Source organism: Chlorocebus sabaeus, chromosome 6, assembly GCF_047675955.1.
Source record: "Chlorocebus sabaeus isolate Y175 chromosome 6, mChlSab1.0.hap1, whole genome shotgun sequence".
NCBI classification, from domain to species: domain Eukaryota; kingdom Metazoa; phylum Chordata; class Mammalia; order Primates; family Cercopithecidae; genus Chlorocebus; species Chlorocebus sabaeus.
In genome coordinates this window covers 21,631,568-21,649,280 of record NC_132909.1, presented here as the reverse complement: position 1 = coordinate 21,649,280, position 17,713 = coordinate 21,631,568, and the positions used below count along the sequence as shown (strand labels likewise).

Here is a 17,713-nt window from a genome sequence, read left to right as displayed (position 1 = left end):
AATAGGGCCCTGACGTCTCCTCACCTGTCTGGTTCCCTTCCACTTACCTTTCCAGTGTCTCCTTAATACTTCTTCCTCCATCACCCATGGTTCTTCTTCTTGCTCCAATTTGAAAATCACATCAGGTTTTGTGAATGGATAGCCTGTCAAAGGGAAGTTACATAGATTTGTGCATACATACTACTAGGAACAAAGAACCACCCAAAAATCGAGGCTGGCCCAGGAAAACCAGGCTTTCTAAAGGACAAGAAAATGTGGCTTCTAGGGATGCTGTCTCCTTTTGTTCTGAAAACTGCAGCATGGACATTCACATGAGCAAAAGCATCCCAGGGGCAAGCTCACTCTAATATTTAAAAGGTCCACATATTTCAGAAACACTGGGGGGGGTAGGGGGGAAGGTACTTTCTTTCCAGAGTTTGAATTATATAGTGAATTACTCTTACCCACTGTGATTAAGTTGTTATAGTTTTCTAGCATCACGTTCCGGTACAGGTTTCTCTGAGCAGGATCCAATCTCTTCCACTCCTCCTGGGTGAAGTCAATAGCCACATCTTTGAATGTCACTGTTCCCTGTAACAACACACTCCCACTCAATCTGAAGTATCCATCTTAGGTGATTGTAAACAAAATATATTGAACCTTGTTCTGATATTAATCAGAGGTTATTTTAAAAGCCCATATTAGCAGCCTGCTGTCAGTTTATGTTCATTCACTGATTTAGCAAGCACATGTTTTTAATATCTACCGTGAGTTAAAGGGGAGATGTTAGGTACCAATTTATACTGAGTGTGAAAGAAATGGAAAAATAAAACTTTAACCAAGTTAAGTGGTTTGAGGTCTCAAAAGATACCAAAGGCAGGAAAAAATGAAAGCAAGGCTTAGATGGAAGCAGAAGCAGGGGACAGAATGATAGGTGAAATCTGTGGTATGGTGGGACATGCAATTGTAGATAGCCACTGATTTAGCAGTTGGACATATTGTTCATGAGATCAGGAGAAATCCACATTGGAAATGAAGACTTATTGGTCATCAGCCTGTAGTATGTGTCTGCAGCCATGCAAATGGGATCTGATTGCTTAAAGAGTTTACATATACTGGAAAAGGGACCACAGATAGAATCTCAGAGACAACCATGAAAAAAATATGCCCTGATAACAATTTGTCAGGGGAAAAAAACCCTGAAATCCAGGGGCTTTTAATATTTCCTCTTATCTGGGAGGAAGATCCAAATAAGCTTGGATAAAGCACTTAGTGAGGAAGTGGGACTGAGGAGAAAGCATGATGTGAAAATCTGGCCCTGGTATAATAGTTTCACCAATTACAGGGAAGGACATGAGCACATAAGACACACTCTTGCTGGGACTACCTCAGCTGTAGACTTTTTCCTCAGGAAGTTGTATTTTCTTCAAGAGATCAGATCATTAAACTAGTAAATAAATTTTAAAAATCAGCACCAAAGATTTTACAAGAAAATCCTAATTGCCCCTAGCTCAAGAGTAAAAGAATCCCAAAAGAAGTCATTAAAATACATTTGAAGAAAATACTTGAGAAAAATAATTTAGTAAACGCAAAAATAGAAACAATTTAAAGTGAAAAATTTAGAACTTGTGTATACATAAATCTCCATATTTAAAAGCTGGAGCTAGGCGCAGTGGCTCCCGCCTGTAATTCTATGACTTTGGGAAGCCGAGGTGGGAGAACTGCTCGAGACCAGTTCAAGGCCAGTCTGGGCAACACAGCAGAACCCCATCTCTACAATCAATCAATCAATCAATCAATCAATCAAAGCCGTGTATGGTGGTACGTGGCTATAGTCCCAGCTACCTGGGAGGCTGAGGCGGGAAGACTGCTTAAGCCTGGGAGTTTGAGGCTGCAGTGAGCCATGATCTCACCACTGCACTCCAGCAGCCTGGGCAATAGAGCAAAACCCTGTCTCTTAAAAAAAAGTTGATAGTTTAAGAAGAATGAATTAGCCAAATGTTTAGTAAGTTTAATGAAGAAAAATAAACATCCCAAACTAGGAAAAACCATTAAAACTAATCAATATTTAAAGTAGTACATATCTGTGGTTTGTTTTTTTTTTTAGATAGAGGCTTTCCGTGTCACCCAGGCTGGAGTGCAGTGTGGCGTGATTTTGGCTCTGTACAACCTCCGTCTCCTGGATTCAAATGATTCTCCTGCCTCAGCCTTCCAAGTAGCTGGGACTACAGGAGTACGCCACCACACCCAGCTAAATTTTGTATTTTCAGTAGAGACGGGGTGTCCCCATGTTGGCCAAGTTGGTCTCTTAACTCCTGACCTCAAATGATCTGCCTGCCTCGGCCTCCCAAAGTGCTGGGATTACAGGTGTGAGCCACCATAACCAGCCTGAAATTTTAAAATTCATAACGAAATGAATAAGCTAAAGGGAAACATAAGCCTAAGAAGAAAATCCCAACAGTGCAATACTGTAGCAACCCCTGTTATTCTTCTATTCCAATATTTATTCTGTCTTCCCAATTTCTGGCCAGGCACATGGTCTGCTGAAATAAGTATTAATATGTTTATATTATAAAGTTCTGGAGAGTGAGATGAAAGTACTGCATGCAACTGCTGATAAGTGAGCATAAAAGCACGAGGTATACCATTTCTCCCAAGCTTCTACCTTCTTGTAGAATGGTAAGTCAATGTGATGGTTAGAGCAAATACAGCCATTTGAGATGAGGCAGAAGTCAACAACTGAGAATGGTAGAGCAATGAAGGAGAAAGCGTTTTGTTTTCTGCCCGTTGGAGCTACAGGATCAGTGCTGAACTTCAATATGAGAGATAAATAAACTTCTATCTTGTTTAAGCAAAGGTTATCTGGGCTTTCTATCACAGGCAGTCAAGTGTAATACTAACAGATTAATATGTTCATGCCAGATCTGGCCATCCTTTGGCAGCTATGAAGGCGTGGTGCTCAAATCCTCTTTAAGGGAATCCACTGTGAGAAGCATAGTTGGCAAACAGCCATGCTGAAGTCATGATACCCCAACACTGCTTCCAGCCACAGGCTCAGCATAGTGAGGCTATTAAAGTCTGGACTATTACACCTGATATGGTTTTCCTCCAGTGGGAAAGCTTTGGTCAGCAACTCCCCTTTGGCCTGGCTGAGACTTTCTCACAGCTTCAGGGTGGTCTGAGCTGGCAGAAAAAAGTATTAGTAAACTTGAAGACAGATCAACAAAAATGATGCAATTTGAAGAAAAGACAGAAAAAAGGACAAAGAAAAATGAATACAGGCTGGACACAGTGGCTCATGGCTGTAATCCCAGTGCTTTGGGAGGCCAAGGTGGGAGGATCACTTGAGGCTAGGAGTTCAAGACCAGCCTGGTCAAGACGGTGAGACCCTATCTCTACCAAAAAATTTAAGAAATCAGCCAGGTGTGCTGGCACATGCCTATAGTCCTAGCCACTCAGGAGACAGAGGTGGGAGGACTGATTTAGCCCAAGAGTTCAAGGTTACAGTGAGCTATAATTGTGCCACCGCATCTAGCCTGGCTGACAGAGTGAGACCCTATCTGAAAAAAAAAAAAAAAAGAATGTAGACTCAGAAATGTTAGAGTAATAAGTGCATCAACATATGCATAATTTAGTGTAAGTTAGAGAGGACAGAGAAAAGGACAGAAAAATATTCAAAGACATAATGACTGAAAACTTCCCACATTTCATGAAAAACATTAATGTACATATTCAAGCTCAATGAATTTCAAGTAGGATAAATGCAACAAGATACACACCTAAACACATCATAGTCAAAATGTTGAAAATAAATATAAAGAGAACATCTTGAAAACAGCAAGGGAAAACAATTTATCGTCTTCATCAACCACAATAAAACTAATAGTTGACTTCTCATCAAACACAATGGAGGACAAATAGCAATGGGACAACATATTAGATATTCTGAAAGAACAAAAAAACTATCAGAGAGGAAGCAGGGAAAGAGGGCCCAATAGAAGACTCCACTGATCATCCTCCCCACAGGAACACCAAACTGAACAACTATCCACACAAAAAAGCATCTTCATCACAACCAAAAATCAGGTCAGCAATCACAGTATCTGGTTTTAACTTCACATCACTGAAAGTGGCACTGAGGAGGATAGGAAAGACAGTCTCGAATTGCTGATGCCATTCCATCCCTATCCTCCAGCAGTGGTCATATGGTGGTAAGAAAGAATCTATGCTCCTGGAGGAGGGAGACCAAGAGTGATTGTAGGACTTTGCACTGGAACTCAGTGGTGCCCTGTCACAGCAGAAGGCAACACTGGGGAGAACTCAGTTGGTGCCGACACCAGAAGTATTTAGACCATCCCTAGCCAGTCTGGGGGAATTGTCCATTGTAGCAGTAGGAACCTGAATTCCGGCAAGCGTCACCACCATGGGCTAAAGAGCTCTAGGGTCCTAAGTGACCTTGAAAGGCAGTCTAGGCCACAGGAATTGCAATTCCTGGGCAAGTCCTGGTGCTGTGCTGGGCTTGGAGCCAGTGGACTAGGGGGGCATGGGACCCGGTGAGACACCAGCCAGGGTAGCCAAGGGAGTGCTTGTGCCACTCTTTCCCTAACCTGAAGTAGTGCAGCTCGCAACTCCAGGAGAGACCCCTTCTTTTCACTTGAGCAGAGGGAAGAGTAAAGAGGACTTTGTCTTGCACCTTGGATACCAGCTTAGCTACAGTATGATAGGACACCAGGCAGAGGCCCCCATTCCATGCGCCAGCTCCTGGATGAAATTTCTAGACACACCCTGGACCAAAAGGTAACCCGTTGCCTTGAGAGGAAGAACTCAATCTTGGCAGCATTCATCACCTACTGACTAAAGAGCCCTTGAGCCCTGAACAGTCAGCAGTGGTAGCCAGGTACTACTCACCATGGGCCTTGGGTGAGACTCAGAGATGTGCTGGCTTCAGGTGTGACCCAGCACATTTCCCGTATGGTGGCTACAGGGAGAGACTCCTGCTTGAGAAAAGGAGAGGGAAAAGTGCAGGGAACTTTGTCTTGCAGCTTAGGTACCAACTTGGCCACAGTGGGGTACAGCACCAACTGGGTTCTTGGGGTCCCCAATTCCAGGCCTTGCCTCTTGGATAGCATTTCTGGAGTTGCCCTGGGCCGAAGGGGAGCTTGCTGCCCTGAAGGGGGAATCCCAGGCCTGGCAACATTCACCACAAGCTGACTGAAAAGGCCTTGGGCCTGGAGTAAACATTGGTGGTAGCCAGGCCATACCTGCCATGGGCCTGGGTCAGTGGTAGCCATGGGGAGAAATTCCTCTGCTTGTGGAAAGGGGAGGGAAGAGTGGGAAGGACTTTGCCATGTGGCTTCGGTGCCAGTCCAGCCACCATAGAATAGAGCACCAAGTAGATTTCTAAGGTTTCTGACTCCAGGCCCTGGTTGCTGGACGGCATCTCTGGACCTGCCCGTGGCTGGGCAGAACTTGCCACTCTAAAGGGAAGGATATAAAACTGGCTGGCTTTGCCACCTGCTGATTGTAGAGCGATAGGGCCTTCAGTGAACACAGGCCTTGGGTGAACTTCAGTGAACACTGTGGGCCTTCAGTGAGACTCAGTGCTGTGCTGGCTTCGTCTGACTGAGCGCAGTCCCAGTGGTGGTGGCCACAGGGGTGCTTGTGTCACCCCTCCCCCAGCTCCAGGCAGCTCAGCACAGAGTCTGTTTGGAAGAAAGTAAGACAACAAGAGTCTCTACCTGGTAATCTGGATAATTCGTCCAGAGAATTCTTCTGGATCTTATCTAGGACCATCAAGGTGGTACCTGTATGAGTCTGTAAGAGCCACAGTGTTACTGGGCTTGGCATGCCCCCCTGATGCAGATATGGCTGCAGTGACCAAAAACTTAGATCAAAACACCCAAGTCCCTTCAAATACCTGGAAAGCCTTGCCAAAAAGGGCAGGTATAACAAGCTCAGACTGCAAAGACTGCAATAAATACCTAACTCTTCACTGCCCAGACATCAACAAACATCCATAGGCATTAAGACCATCTAGGAAAACATGACCTCACCAAATTGAACTCAATAAGATACCAGGGACCAATCCTGGAGACACAGAAATCTGTGACCTTTCAGATAGAGAATTCAAAATAGCTGTTTTCAGGAAACTCAATGAAATTCTAGATAACACAGAGAAAGAATTTATAATGCTATCAGATAAATTTAACAAAAAGACTGAAATAATTAAAAAGAATAGAGCTGAAATTCTGGAGCTGAAAAATGCAATGGACAAACTGAAGAATGCATCTGTCTTTTTTTCTTTTTTTCTTTTTTTTTTGAGACAGAGTCTCTGTCATCCAGGCTGGAACGCAGTGGTGTGATCATGGCTCACTGCAGCCTCAACCTGCCAGGCTCAAGTGATCCTCCTACCTCAGCCTCCCAAAGAGCAGGGACCACAGGTGCATGCCACCATACCCAACTAAGTTTTTAATGTTTTTGTAGAGATGGTAGTCTCACTATGTTGCCCAAGCTTGTCTCAAACTCCTGGGCTCAAGTGATCCTCACGCCTTGGCCTCCCAAAATGCTAGGATTATAGGCATGAGCCACCACCCTCACCCACATCAGTCACTGAACAGCAGAATTGATGAAGCAGAGGGAAGAATTAGTGAACTTGAAGATACGCTATTTGAAAATACACAGTCAGAGGAGACAAAAGAAAAATGAGTAAGAAAGAATGAAGCCTGTAAGATCTAGAAAATAGCTTCAAATGGGCAAATCTAAGACTTATTGGCCTTAAAGAGGAGGTAGAGAGACAGGGGTAGAAAGTTTATTCGATGGGATAACAACAGAGAACTTTCCAAACCTAGAAGAAAGATATTGATATTCAAGTACAAGAAGGTTATAGCACACCAAGTAGATTTAAACCAAATAAGACTACTTCAAGACACTTAATAATCAGACTCCTAAAAGGTCAATGATAAAGAAAGGATCCATTTAAACATAGCAAGAGAAAAGAAACAACAACAATGGAAGCTCCAATATGTCTGGCAGCAGACTTTTCAGTGGAAATTTTACACACCAGGAAAGAGCGACACGACACATTTACAGTCCTGAAGGAAAAAAACTTTTATGCTAGGATAGTATATCTGGTGAAAATAACCTTCAAACATGAAGGAGAAGTAAAGGCTTTCCCAGACAAACAACAGCTGAGAGATTTCATCAACACCAGACCTGTCCTACAAAAAAATGCTAGAGAGTCCTTCAACCTGAAAAAAATGACATTAATGAAGAATAAGAAATCATGTGAAAGTACAAAACTCACTGGTAATAGAAAGTACACAGAAAATGCAGAATGTTATAACACTGTAATTGTGGTATATAAACTACTCATATCTTGAATAGTAAGATGAGAAAAATGGGCTGGGTGCAGTGGCTCACACCTGTAATCCTAGCACTTTGGGAGGCTGAGGTGGGCAGATCACGAGGTCAACAGACTGAGACCATTCTGGCCAACATTGTGAAACGCTATCTCTACTAAAAATACAAAAATGAGCTGGGCATGGTGGCACATGCCTGTAGTCTCAGCTACTCAGGAGGCTGAGGAAGAAGGATCGCTTGAACCCGGAAGGCGGAGGATGCAGTGAGCTGAGATCACACCACTGCACTCCAGTCTGGTGACAGAGTGAGACTCCATCTCAAAAAAAAAAAAAGAAAGATGAGAAGATTAATCAATATAAATAAATCAGTAACTAAAACAATATTTCAAGACACAGTACAATAAAATATAAATAAAAACAGCAAGCCGGGCGCGGTCGCTCACACCTGTAATCCCAACCCCTTGGGAGGCTGAGGTGGGTGGATCACAAGGTCAGGAGATCGAGACCATCCTGACCAACATGGTGAAACCCTGTCTCTACTAAAAATACAAAAAAATTAGCTGGGTGTGGGGTGGCGCACGCCTGTAGTCCCAGATACTCAGGAAGCTGAGGCAGGAGAATTGCTTGAACCTGGGAGGCAGAGGTTGCAGCGCGCGGAGATCGCGCCACTGCGCTCCAGCCTGGTAACAGCAAGACTCCATCTCAAAAATAAATAAATAAATAAATAAATAAAATAAAAAGTAAAAACAGCAAAAGGCTAAAAAAGCAGGGAGACAAAGTTAAAGTGTAGAGTTTTTACTAATTTTCTCTTGGGCTGTTTATGCAATCAGTGTTAATTTGTCATCAGTTTAAAATAACAGGTTATATTATTTGCAAGCCTCATGACAACCTCAAATCAAAAAACATTCAACAGGCCGGGCGCGGTGGCTCAAGCCTGTAATCCCAGCACTTTGGGAGGTCGAGACGGGCGGATCACGAGGTCAGGAGATCGAGACCAGCCTGGCTAACATGGTGAAACCCCGTCTCTACTAAAAAATACAAAAAAACTAGCCGGGCGAGGTGGCAGGCGCCTGTAGTCCCAGCTACTCGGGAGGCTGAGGCAGGAGAATGGCGTAAACCCGGGAGGCGGAGCTTGCAGTGAGCTGAGATCCGGCCACTGCACCCCAGCCTGGGCCACAGAGCCAGACTCAGACTCCCTCTCAAAAAAAAAAAAAAAAAAAAAAAAACAAACAAAAAACATTCAACAGATACACAAAAAGTAAGATGCAAGAAATTAAAACATAACCACTGGAGACAACCACCTTCCCAAAAAGGAAGACAGGAAAGGAGGAAAGGAAGACCACAAAACAACCTGGAAATAACAAAATAGCAGGACTAAGTCCTTACTTATCAATAATAACATTGAATGTAAATGGACTAACATTTGAATGTAAAGCTCTCCAATCAAAAGACAGAGTGGCTGAATGTATTATTTAAAAAAACAAACAAACAAAAAACAAGATCCAAAAATCCATTGCCTACAAGAAACACACTTCACCTATGAAGACACACAGAGACTGAAAATAGATAGAAAAATACATTACATGCAAATGAAACCAAAAAAGAGCTGGACTAGCTATACTTAGACAAAATATACTTCAAGACCAAAACTATAAAAAGAGGCAAATAAGGTCATTACATGATGATAAAGGGGTCAATTCAGCAAGAGGATATAACTGTCAACATGTATGCACCCAACGTTGGAGCACTCAGATATATAAAGCAAATATTACAGTAAAAGAGAGAGATAGACCCAATAGAATAATTGCTGGAGACTTCAACATTCTACTTTCAGCACTGGACAGATTATCCAGATAGAAAATCAATAAGAACTATCAGACTTAATCTGCACTACAGACCAAATGGACATAATAGATATATACAGAACATTTCATCCAGTGGCTGCAGAATGCACATTCTTCTCCTCAGCACATGGATCACTCTCAAGGATAGACCATGTTAGGCCATAAACAAGTCTTAAAATACTCAAAAAATTAAAATTATATAAGATATCTTCTCTAACCACAGTGGAGTAAAACTAGAAATCAAGGAGTAATTTTGGAAACTATACGAACACACGGAAATTAAACATGCTCCTGAATGATCACTGGGTCAATGAAGAAATTAAGAAAAAAATTTAAAAATTTCTTGAAATAAATGATAATGGAAACACAACACATCAAAGCCCATAGGATACGGCAAAAGCAGCACTAAAAGGAGAGTTTATAGCTATAAGGACCTACATCAAACAAGAAGAAAAACTTCAAATAAACAATTTAATGATGCATCTTAAAAGAACTAGAAAAGAGCAAACCAAACTCAAAATTATTAGAAGAAAAGAAATAAAGATCAGAGCAGAAATAAATGAAATGAAGAAAAGATACAAAAGATTGACAAAATAAAAAATCAGTTTTTTGAAAAAATAAAATCAGCAAACTTTTAGCCAGACTAAGAAAAGAAGAGAAGGCCCAAATAAGTAAAATCAGAGATGAAAAAAGAGACATAACCAATACTAGAGAAATCCAAAGGATCATTAGAAGCTACTATGAGCAACTATATGCCAATAAATTAGAAAACCTAGAAGAAATGAATTCCTAGAAAATACAACCTACCAAGATTGAACCATGAAGAAATCCAAAACCTGAAATGACTAATAACAAGTAATGAGATTGAAGCTGTAATAAAAAGTCTCCAAGCAAAGAAAAGCTCAGAACCCAATGGCTTCCCTGCTGAATTTTACTGAACAATTAAAGAAGAAATAATACCAATCCTAATTAAACTATTCCAAATAATAGATGAAGAGGGAATACTTCCAAACTCATTCCAGGAGGGCAATATTACCCTGATATGAAAACCAGACCAAGACACATCAAAAAATAAAAAAATCAAAAAATAAAACTATAGGCCAATATCCTTGCTGAACATTGATGCAAAAATCCTCAAAATACTAGCCAACCGAATTCAGCAACACATTAAAAAGATAATACATCATGACTAAGTGGGATTTATCTTAGAAATGCAAGGATGGTTAAACACGTGCAAATCAATCAATGTGATATATCACATCAACAGAATGAAGGACAAAAACCATATGATCATTTCAACTGGTGCTGAAAAAGCATTCGATAAAATTCAACATCCCTTCCATGATAAAAACTCTCAAAAACTGAGTACAGAAGGAACATACCTCAATACGATAAAAGCCATATATGACAGACTCACAGCTAGTATACTGAATGGGGAAAAACAGAAAGCCTTTCCTCTAAGATCTGGAATATGACAAGGCTGCCTACTTTCACCACTGTTATTCAACATAGTACTGTAAATCCTAGCAAGAGAAATCAGATAAGAGAAGTAAAAGGCATCCGAAGAAGTCAAATTATCCTGTTTGCATATGATATGATCTTCTATTTGAAAAAACCTGAAGACTCTAGCAAAAAAACTATCAGAACTGATAAACAAATTCAGTAAAGTTGTGGGATACAAAATCAACATAGGAAAATCAACAGCATTTCTATATGCTAACAGCAAACAATCTGAAAAAAGAAATCAAGAAATTAATCCCATTTAGTAGCTAAAAATAAAATCCCTAAGAGTTAACCAAAGAATTGAAAGATCTCTACAATGACAATTATAAAACACTGATGAAAAAAATCGAAGAGGACACAAAAAAATGGAAAGATAGTCCATGCTCATGGGTTAGAAGAATCAATATTATTAAAATGTTCATACTACTTAAAGCAATCTACAGATTCAATGCAATTATTATCAAAATACCAATGACATTCTTCACAGAAATAGAAAAATATGCTAAAATTTATATGGAACCACAAAAGACCCAGAACAGGCAAAACCACCCTGAGCAAACAGAAAAAAAACTGGAGGAGCCTGACTTCAGATTATACTACAAAACTACAGTAACCAAAACAGCATGGTACTGATGTAAAAACAGACACATAGGCCAGGAAGGGTAGCTTGTGCCTGTAATCCCAGCACTTTGGGAGGCTGACGGGGAGAAGTGCTTGAGCCTGAGAGTTTGAGTCCTGGGCAACATAGTGAGACCTTGTCTCTACAAAAAAATAAAAAATTAGGCATGGTGGTGTGCACCTGTGGTACTCGGGAAGCTGAGGCAAGAGGATTACCTAAGCCGGGGAGGTCAAGGTTACAGCAAGCCATGTTCACACCTCTGCACTCCAGCCTGAGCAAGACAGCAAGAGAGCAAGATCCTGTCGGAAGCAGCGGCAACAAAGAATAACAAGCAGCAGACACACAGACCAATGGAACAGAATAGAGAACCCAGAAGCAAATCCATACATCTCCAAAGAACTCATTTTCAACAATGGTGCCAAGAAATACACTGGGGAAAGAACAGTATCTTCAATAACTGGATATCCATATGCAGAAGAATGAAACTAGATCCCTTATATCTTGCCATACACAAAAATAAAATCAAAATGGATTAAAGACTTAAATATAAGACCTCAAACTATGAAACGACTAAAACACTGAGGAAACTCAGGATAATGGACTGGACAAAGGTTCCTTGAGTAATACCCCATAAGCCCAGGTAGCCAAAGCGAAAATGGACAAATGGGATCATATCAAGTTAAAAAGCTTCTGCACATCAAGGGAAACAATTAGCAAAGTGAAGAGGCAACCCACAAAATGGGAGAAAATATATGTAAACTATCCATCAGACAGGGGATTAATAACTAGATAATATAAGGAGCTCAAACAACTCTATATGAAAAAAATCTAATAATATGATTCAAAAAGGGGGAAAAGATCTGAAGACATTTCTCAAAGGACATACAAATGGCAAACAGGCATATGAAAAGGTGTTCAACATCACTGATCATCAGATAAATGCAAATCAAAACTACAGTGAGACATCATCTCACCCCAATTAAAATGGTTTTTTTTGTTTGTTTGTGATGGAGTTTCACTCTTGTTGCCCAAGCTGGAGTGCAGCGGCGCGATCTTGGCTCACTGAAACCTCCGCCTCCTGGGTTCAAGCGATTCTCTTACCTGAGCCTCCCGAGTAGCTGGGATTACAGGTGTGCACCACCATGCCTGGCTCATTTTTGTATTCTTAGTAGAGATGGGGTTTCACCATGTTGACCAGGCTGGTCTTGAACTCCTGACCTCAGATGATCCACCCGCCTTGGCCTCCCAAAGTGCTGGGATTACAGGCATTAGCGACCGTGCCTGGCCTTAAAATGGCTTTTATCCAAAAGACAGGTAATAATAAATGCTGGCCAGGATGTGGAGAAAAGGGAACCCTCATATATTGTTGGTGAGAATGTAAATCAGTACAACCAGATGGAGAACCGTTTGGAGGTTCATCAAAAAAGTAAAATACAACTATCATATAACCCAGCAATCCCACTGCTAAGTATATACCCAAAAGAAAGGAAATCAGTGTATTAAAGAGATATCTGCACTCCCTTATTTATTGCTTCCTTGTTTATTCACAATATCCAAGATTTGGAATCAAGCTAAGTGCTCATCAAGAAACGGATGGATAAAGAAAATGTGATACATACACACCTTGGAGTACTATTCAGCTATAAAAAAGAACAAGATCCTGTCATTTGCAACAACATGGATGCAATTGGAGATCACTATGTTAAGTGAAATAAGCCAGGCACAGAACGACAAACCTCACATATTCTCACTTATTTATGAGAGCTAAAAATTAAAACAACTGAACTCATGGAAATAGAGCACAGAATAATGGTTACCAGCAGCTAGGAAGGATAGTGGGTGGGGGAAATGGGGATGGTTAATAGGTACAAACACAGTTAGAATGAATAAGATCTAACATTTGATAGTGCAACAGGACAACTATAGTCAACAATAATTTATTTGTACGTTTAAAAATAACCAAAAGAGTAAATTGTAACACAAAGGATAAATGCTTGGATAGATACCCTATTTACCCTGATTACTCATTGTATGCCTATATCAAAATATCGGCTCACGCCTGTAATGCCAGCACTCTGGGAGGCCGAGACAGGCAGATCACGAGGTCAGGAGATCGAGACCATCCTGGCTAACATGGTGAAACCCTGTCTCTACTAAAAAAAAAAAATACAAAAAAAAAAAATTAGCCGGGGATGGTGGCGGGCGCCTGTAGTCCCAGCTACTCCGGAGGCTAAGGCAGGATAATGGCGTGAGCCCAGGAGGCAGAGCTTGCAGTGAGCCGAGATCGCGCCACTGCACTCCAGCTTGGGCGGCAGAGCGAGAATCCATCTCAAAACAAAACAAAACATCTCATGTACCTCATAAATGTATACCTCATACAGTATACACCTACTATGTTTCTACAAAAGCTAAAAATTAAAAACAAAAAAAACCTATCAACAAAGAATCCTATATTTAGGAGACTTATCTTTCTTTTTTCTTTTTTTGAGATGGAGTCTTGCTGTGCTGCCCAGGCTGGAGTGCAGTGGCACAATGTCGGCTGACTGCAAGCTCCGCCTCCCGGGTTCACGCCATTCCCCTGCCTCAGCCTCCCAAGTAGCTGGGACTACAGGCGCCCACCACCACGCCCGGCTAATTTTTTGTATTTTTAGTAGAGATGGGGTTTCATCGTGTTAGCCAGGGTGGTCTGGATCTCCTGACCTGGTGATCCACATGCCTCGGCCTCCCAAAGTGCTGGGATTATAGGCATGAGCCACCACGCCTGGCCAGAAACTTATCTTTCAAACATGAAGGTGATTATGTTAGGTGAAAGAAGCCAGACACAAAAGGTCACATATTTTATTATTATATACATATGAAATATTCAGAATAGATAATATAGCCAGAATAGGTTAAATCCACAGAGACAGAATACAGATTGGTGTTTGCCAGGGACTAGGAGGAAGAGAGGGATAGGGGAACAGATGCTTAATGGGCATGGGGTTTTATTTTGAGGTGATAAAAATGTTACAGAACCAGATAGAGGTGGTGGCTGTACAACACTGTGAATGTACTAAAGGCCACTGAATTGTAGAATAATTTTAAATATGTATGTGAACTTCAGGTAAAAAAAAATAAGGTGAAATAAATACAAACAAAGAATTCAATGCTAGCAGACTGGCCTCATAAGAAACCCGGAAGGAAGTTATTCAGACTGAAAGGAAGTAGCAAAAAAAAATTAAAATCCACATGAAAAAATGAAGAGCTCCAATAAAGCACTAAGCAGAATGCAGAGCACACAGTAGGCTCTGTAAGTATATATCAGCTGAACTAGTTTAATTTTCTTAGGTACTCTGCCCTACATTGCAGATGAAGACTTAATGGTAACGAAAGAACAAATAAATGTGATATTCTTCTCTATGGGCTAATTTTCTTCTTTATCAATGCGCTTTATCACCAAGAATATCTCAAGACCTTCCATGGCCTTATTTTATACTACCTTGGCCTCTACTCAGCACTCACCGGCTCCGAACATGTTTAACCAGTATACTAGTTTTGAAGTACCTAGTAATGTATGTTTCCTTATGCCTTCTACCTTTTCTCCTTTTAACTTTATTGAAAAAGGAAAGACAGAGGAGAAGATGAAAGGGGAAAATCCTCTCCTTCTTCTTACAGGCCTGGAATAGAGGGAAAAAAGGCTTTGAAGGTAGGGAGGTAAGCAGTTAAATATGTGCCTAGAACTCCCCGCACTCCAAGGCATAAGTGTGAAATGGGAGACAGGCAGTGAGTTAAGTGGGAAGAGTGTCATATCAAACTGAGAGAATAACTTCTAAGTAGCTTTCAGTTTCCATATAGCACAGACCCTGAGTAGGATGAAATAGGGTCATTTCAGAAGACAAGATGAGGCTGGGCATAGTAGCTCATGCCTGTAATCCCAACACTTTGGGAGGCCAAGAGGCAAGAAGATTGCTTGAGCCCAGGAGTTCGAGATCAGCCTGGGCAACATAGTGGGACCTTGTCTCTACAAATTTTGTTTTTTCAAATTAACCAGGCATGGGGGCATGTGCCTGTACTCCCAGCTACTTGGGCTGAAGGATGGAGGACTGCTTGAGCCAAGCAGGCAGAGGTTGCAGTGTGCTGAGATTGCGCCACTGCACTCCAGCCTGGGTGATAGAGTAAGACCCTGTTTCAAAAAAAAAAGGCAAAATGATCCTACATGCATGTGGTGGGGTTTAGGGGACTCAGGAAGCATCGAGAGCATGACAGAGATTCAGAGAGATCTACAGAGATAGCAAGAACCAAAGGAGGCCAGTTGATAAGGAGAGGTCCTTGGACCATCATTGAGCTGTGAAATACACCATAAATTCATCAGCCACTGAATGTACAGAAAAAGGAGCTAGCTAAATCATCTAGCACATAAAAAAGGAGCTAGCTAAATCATCTAGCACATACCCAAGCTATGAAGATCTTCCCTGTTATCTCAAACACCACCTTAACAGAGAACAGGGATACAGAAGAGAATCTAAATGACTAAATAATTGCCAAGAGAACAATTTGCTGATTGAACTAAGTTTTGAATCAGACTGCATTAAGATTAGTTTTTTCATTTTATCAATCAGAACTCAGAGGGGATAGCCGAGCAAGTTTATAAACACTCTGGGCCTCTTGGGGCTTCTACTTAGGGGACACGGAAATGAAAACATAAGCAAGTGAATAAGTGAGATAAAATGTGATATTGATAAGTTAAGAAATGCAATAAAGGTAATGGGTTATGGAATGAATCAGATACTCTACTTTGAATTTAGTAACCAAAGACGACCTTGAGGAGGATGACATTTCAGCAGAAACCTGAATGAGAAAGAACCAGTCATATAAATATCTAGGGTAGGAACATTTAAAAGCATGTTCAGAGTTCCTGAGGCAGGATAAACTTGGTCTGTTCAAAGCGGGGAAAGGTTAGTGAGGCTGAAACACAGTGAATGGGGGAGAATGTAGCACAAGATAATGGTGAAGACATGGACAGAAGGCATACCAAGAAGGGCTTTGTAAGGGACATTATTCCACATGTAAAGGAAAGCCACTAGATGGTATTAAGCAGATAAGTCATAATAAAACCTGAGGTTTAAATTATCACTTTGGTTGTTCTATGGAGAATGGACTATAGATGGTCAGGAGTGGATACAGGGAGATTAGTAGGCAGTTGCCAGAGTAGTTCCAGGTAAGAAATGAAGTGACATGGATTATAAGATCCATGGAAATGTTGATCAGAGAATATAATAATATTCAGCAATGAGATTAACTGAACTACAACTAGATGCAACAATTTAACATGGATGAATCTCACAAACATAATATTAAACAAAAGAAGCCAGATACAGAATGCACAGAATATATAAAGTTAAAAGACAGGGAGAAACAATTTATGGTGATAAACACTGAACACTCCTGGGGTGCGGGTGATAACTAGGTAGGTATAGAAAAGCTATCCTAGAGTGCTAGGGTAATTCTGTATTTCTTCGTTGAGTGTGTGCACTGTGTTACACAGGTGTGTTCATTTTGAAAATTAACTGAGTGTGCCTGAGGAAGAAACCAGAGATATACAGAAACTGGTAGATAAAAATACATGGTCGGCCAGGCGCGGAGGCTCACGCCTGTAATCCCAGCCTTTGCGAGGCAGGCGGATCACCCGAGGTCAGGAGTTGGAGACCAGCCTGGCCAACATGGTGAAACCCCATCTCTACTAAAAATATAAAATTAGCTGGGCATGGTGGTGCACACCTGTAATCCCACTATTCAGGAGGCTGAGGCAGGGGAATTGCTTGAACCTGGGAGGCAGAGGTTGCAGTGACTCGAGATGACATCACTGTACTCTACCCTGGGCAACAAAGTGAGACTCAAAAAACAACAACAACAACAACACGGTAAAAGAAAGGTATATCTCAGAAGAGCAAAGCTTTGAGCTGAGGGTAAAAAGTAAAATATGTTCAGTATCTGAGAGGGTAGGATAAATCTGAAAGGAAATCACAAGTATTCACAGAATATCAAGTGTACTAGGTGGTGTTCTAGTTACTGGAGATACAGCAGTAAACAAAGTAAAACACACTCTCTGCTCATTCTAGTGGTTAAAATTTTAAGAATTTACCAGAAATGATTACAGTGTGGCTCAATCAGCAGCAAATGCCCATTGAAAAAGATAGTTACATAGGGTCATTTGAAAGACACACATCCCACCTCTTTCTCAAGATAGTCTAGTTTTCTCTCTTTAAATTTATGGGCCAGGCACAGTGGCTCACACCTATAATCCCAGCACTTGGGAGGCCAAGGCAGGTGGATCACTTGAGGTCAAGAGTTTGAGACCAGCCTGGCCAAAATGGTGAAACCCCATCTGTACTAAAAATAAAAAAAAACCCACAAAAATTTGCCAGGAGTGC

General features: G+C 41.2%; 1 protein-coding gene across 15 annotated transcripts in view; it reads right to left on the bottom strand.

The window, feature by feature from the left end:
* The window catches only part of ZNF569 (zinc finger protein 569), a 98,015-nt gene that overhangs the window by 18,681 nt on the left and 61,621 nt on the right, over positions 1 to 17,713 (bottom strand). For 11 of the 15 annotated variants that reach the window (XM_073016544.1, XM_073016541.1, XM_073016543.1 and 8 more), the window contains 2 exons: positions 444 to 570; positions 48 to 143 (listed from right to left, as the gene is read on the bottom strand). In XM_073016544.1, the coding sequence (XP_072872645.1) occupies positions 48 to 143; positions 444 to 570 (223 nt within the window). The remainder of the gene's footprint in view (positions 1 to 47; positions 144 to 443; positions 571 to 17,713) is intronic. The other 4 variants (XM_073016550.1, XM_073016548.1, XM_073016549.1 and 1 more) reach the window with 1 other exon arrangement.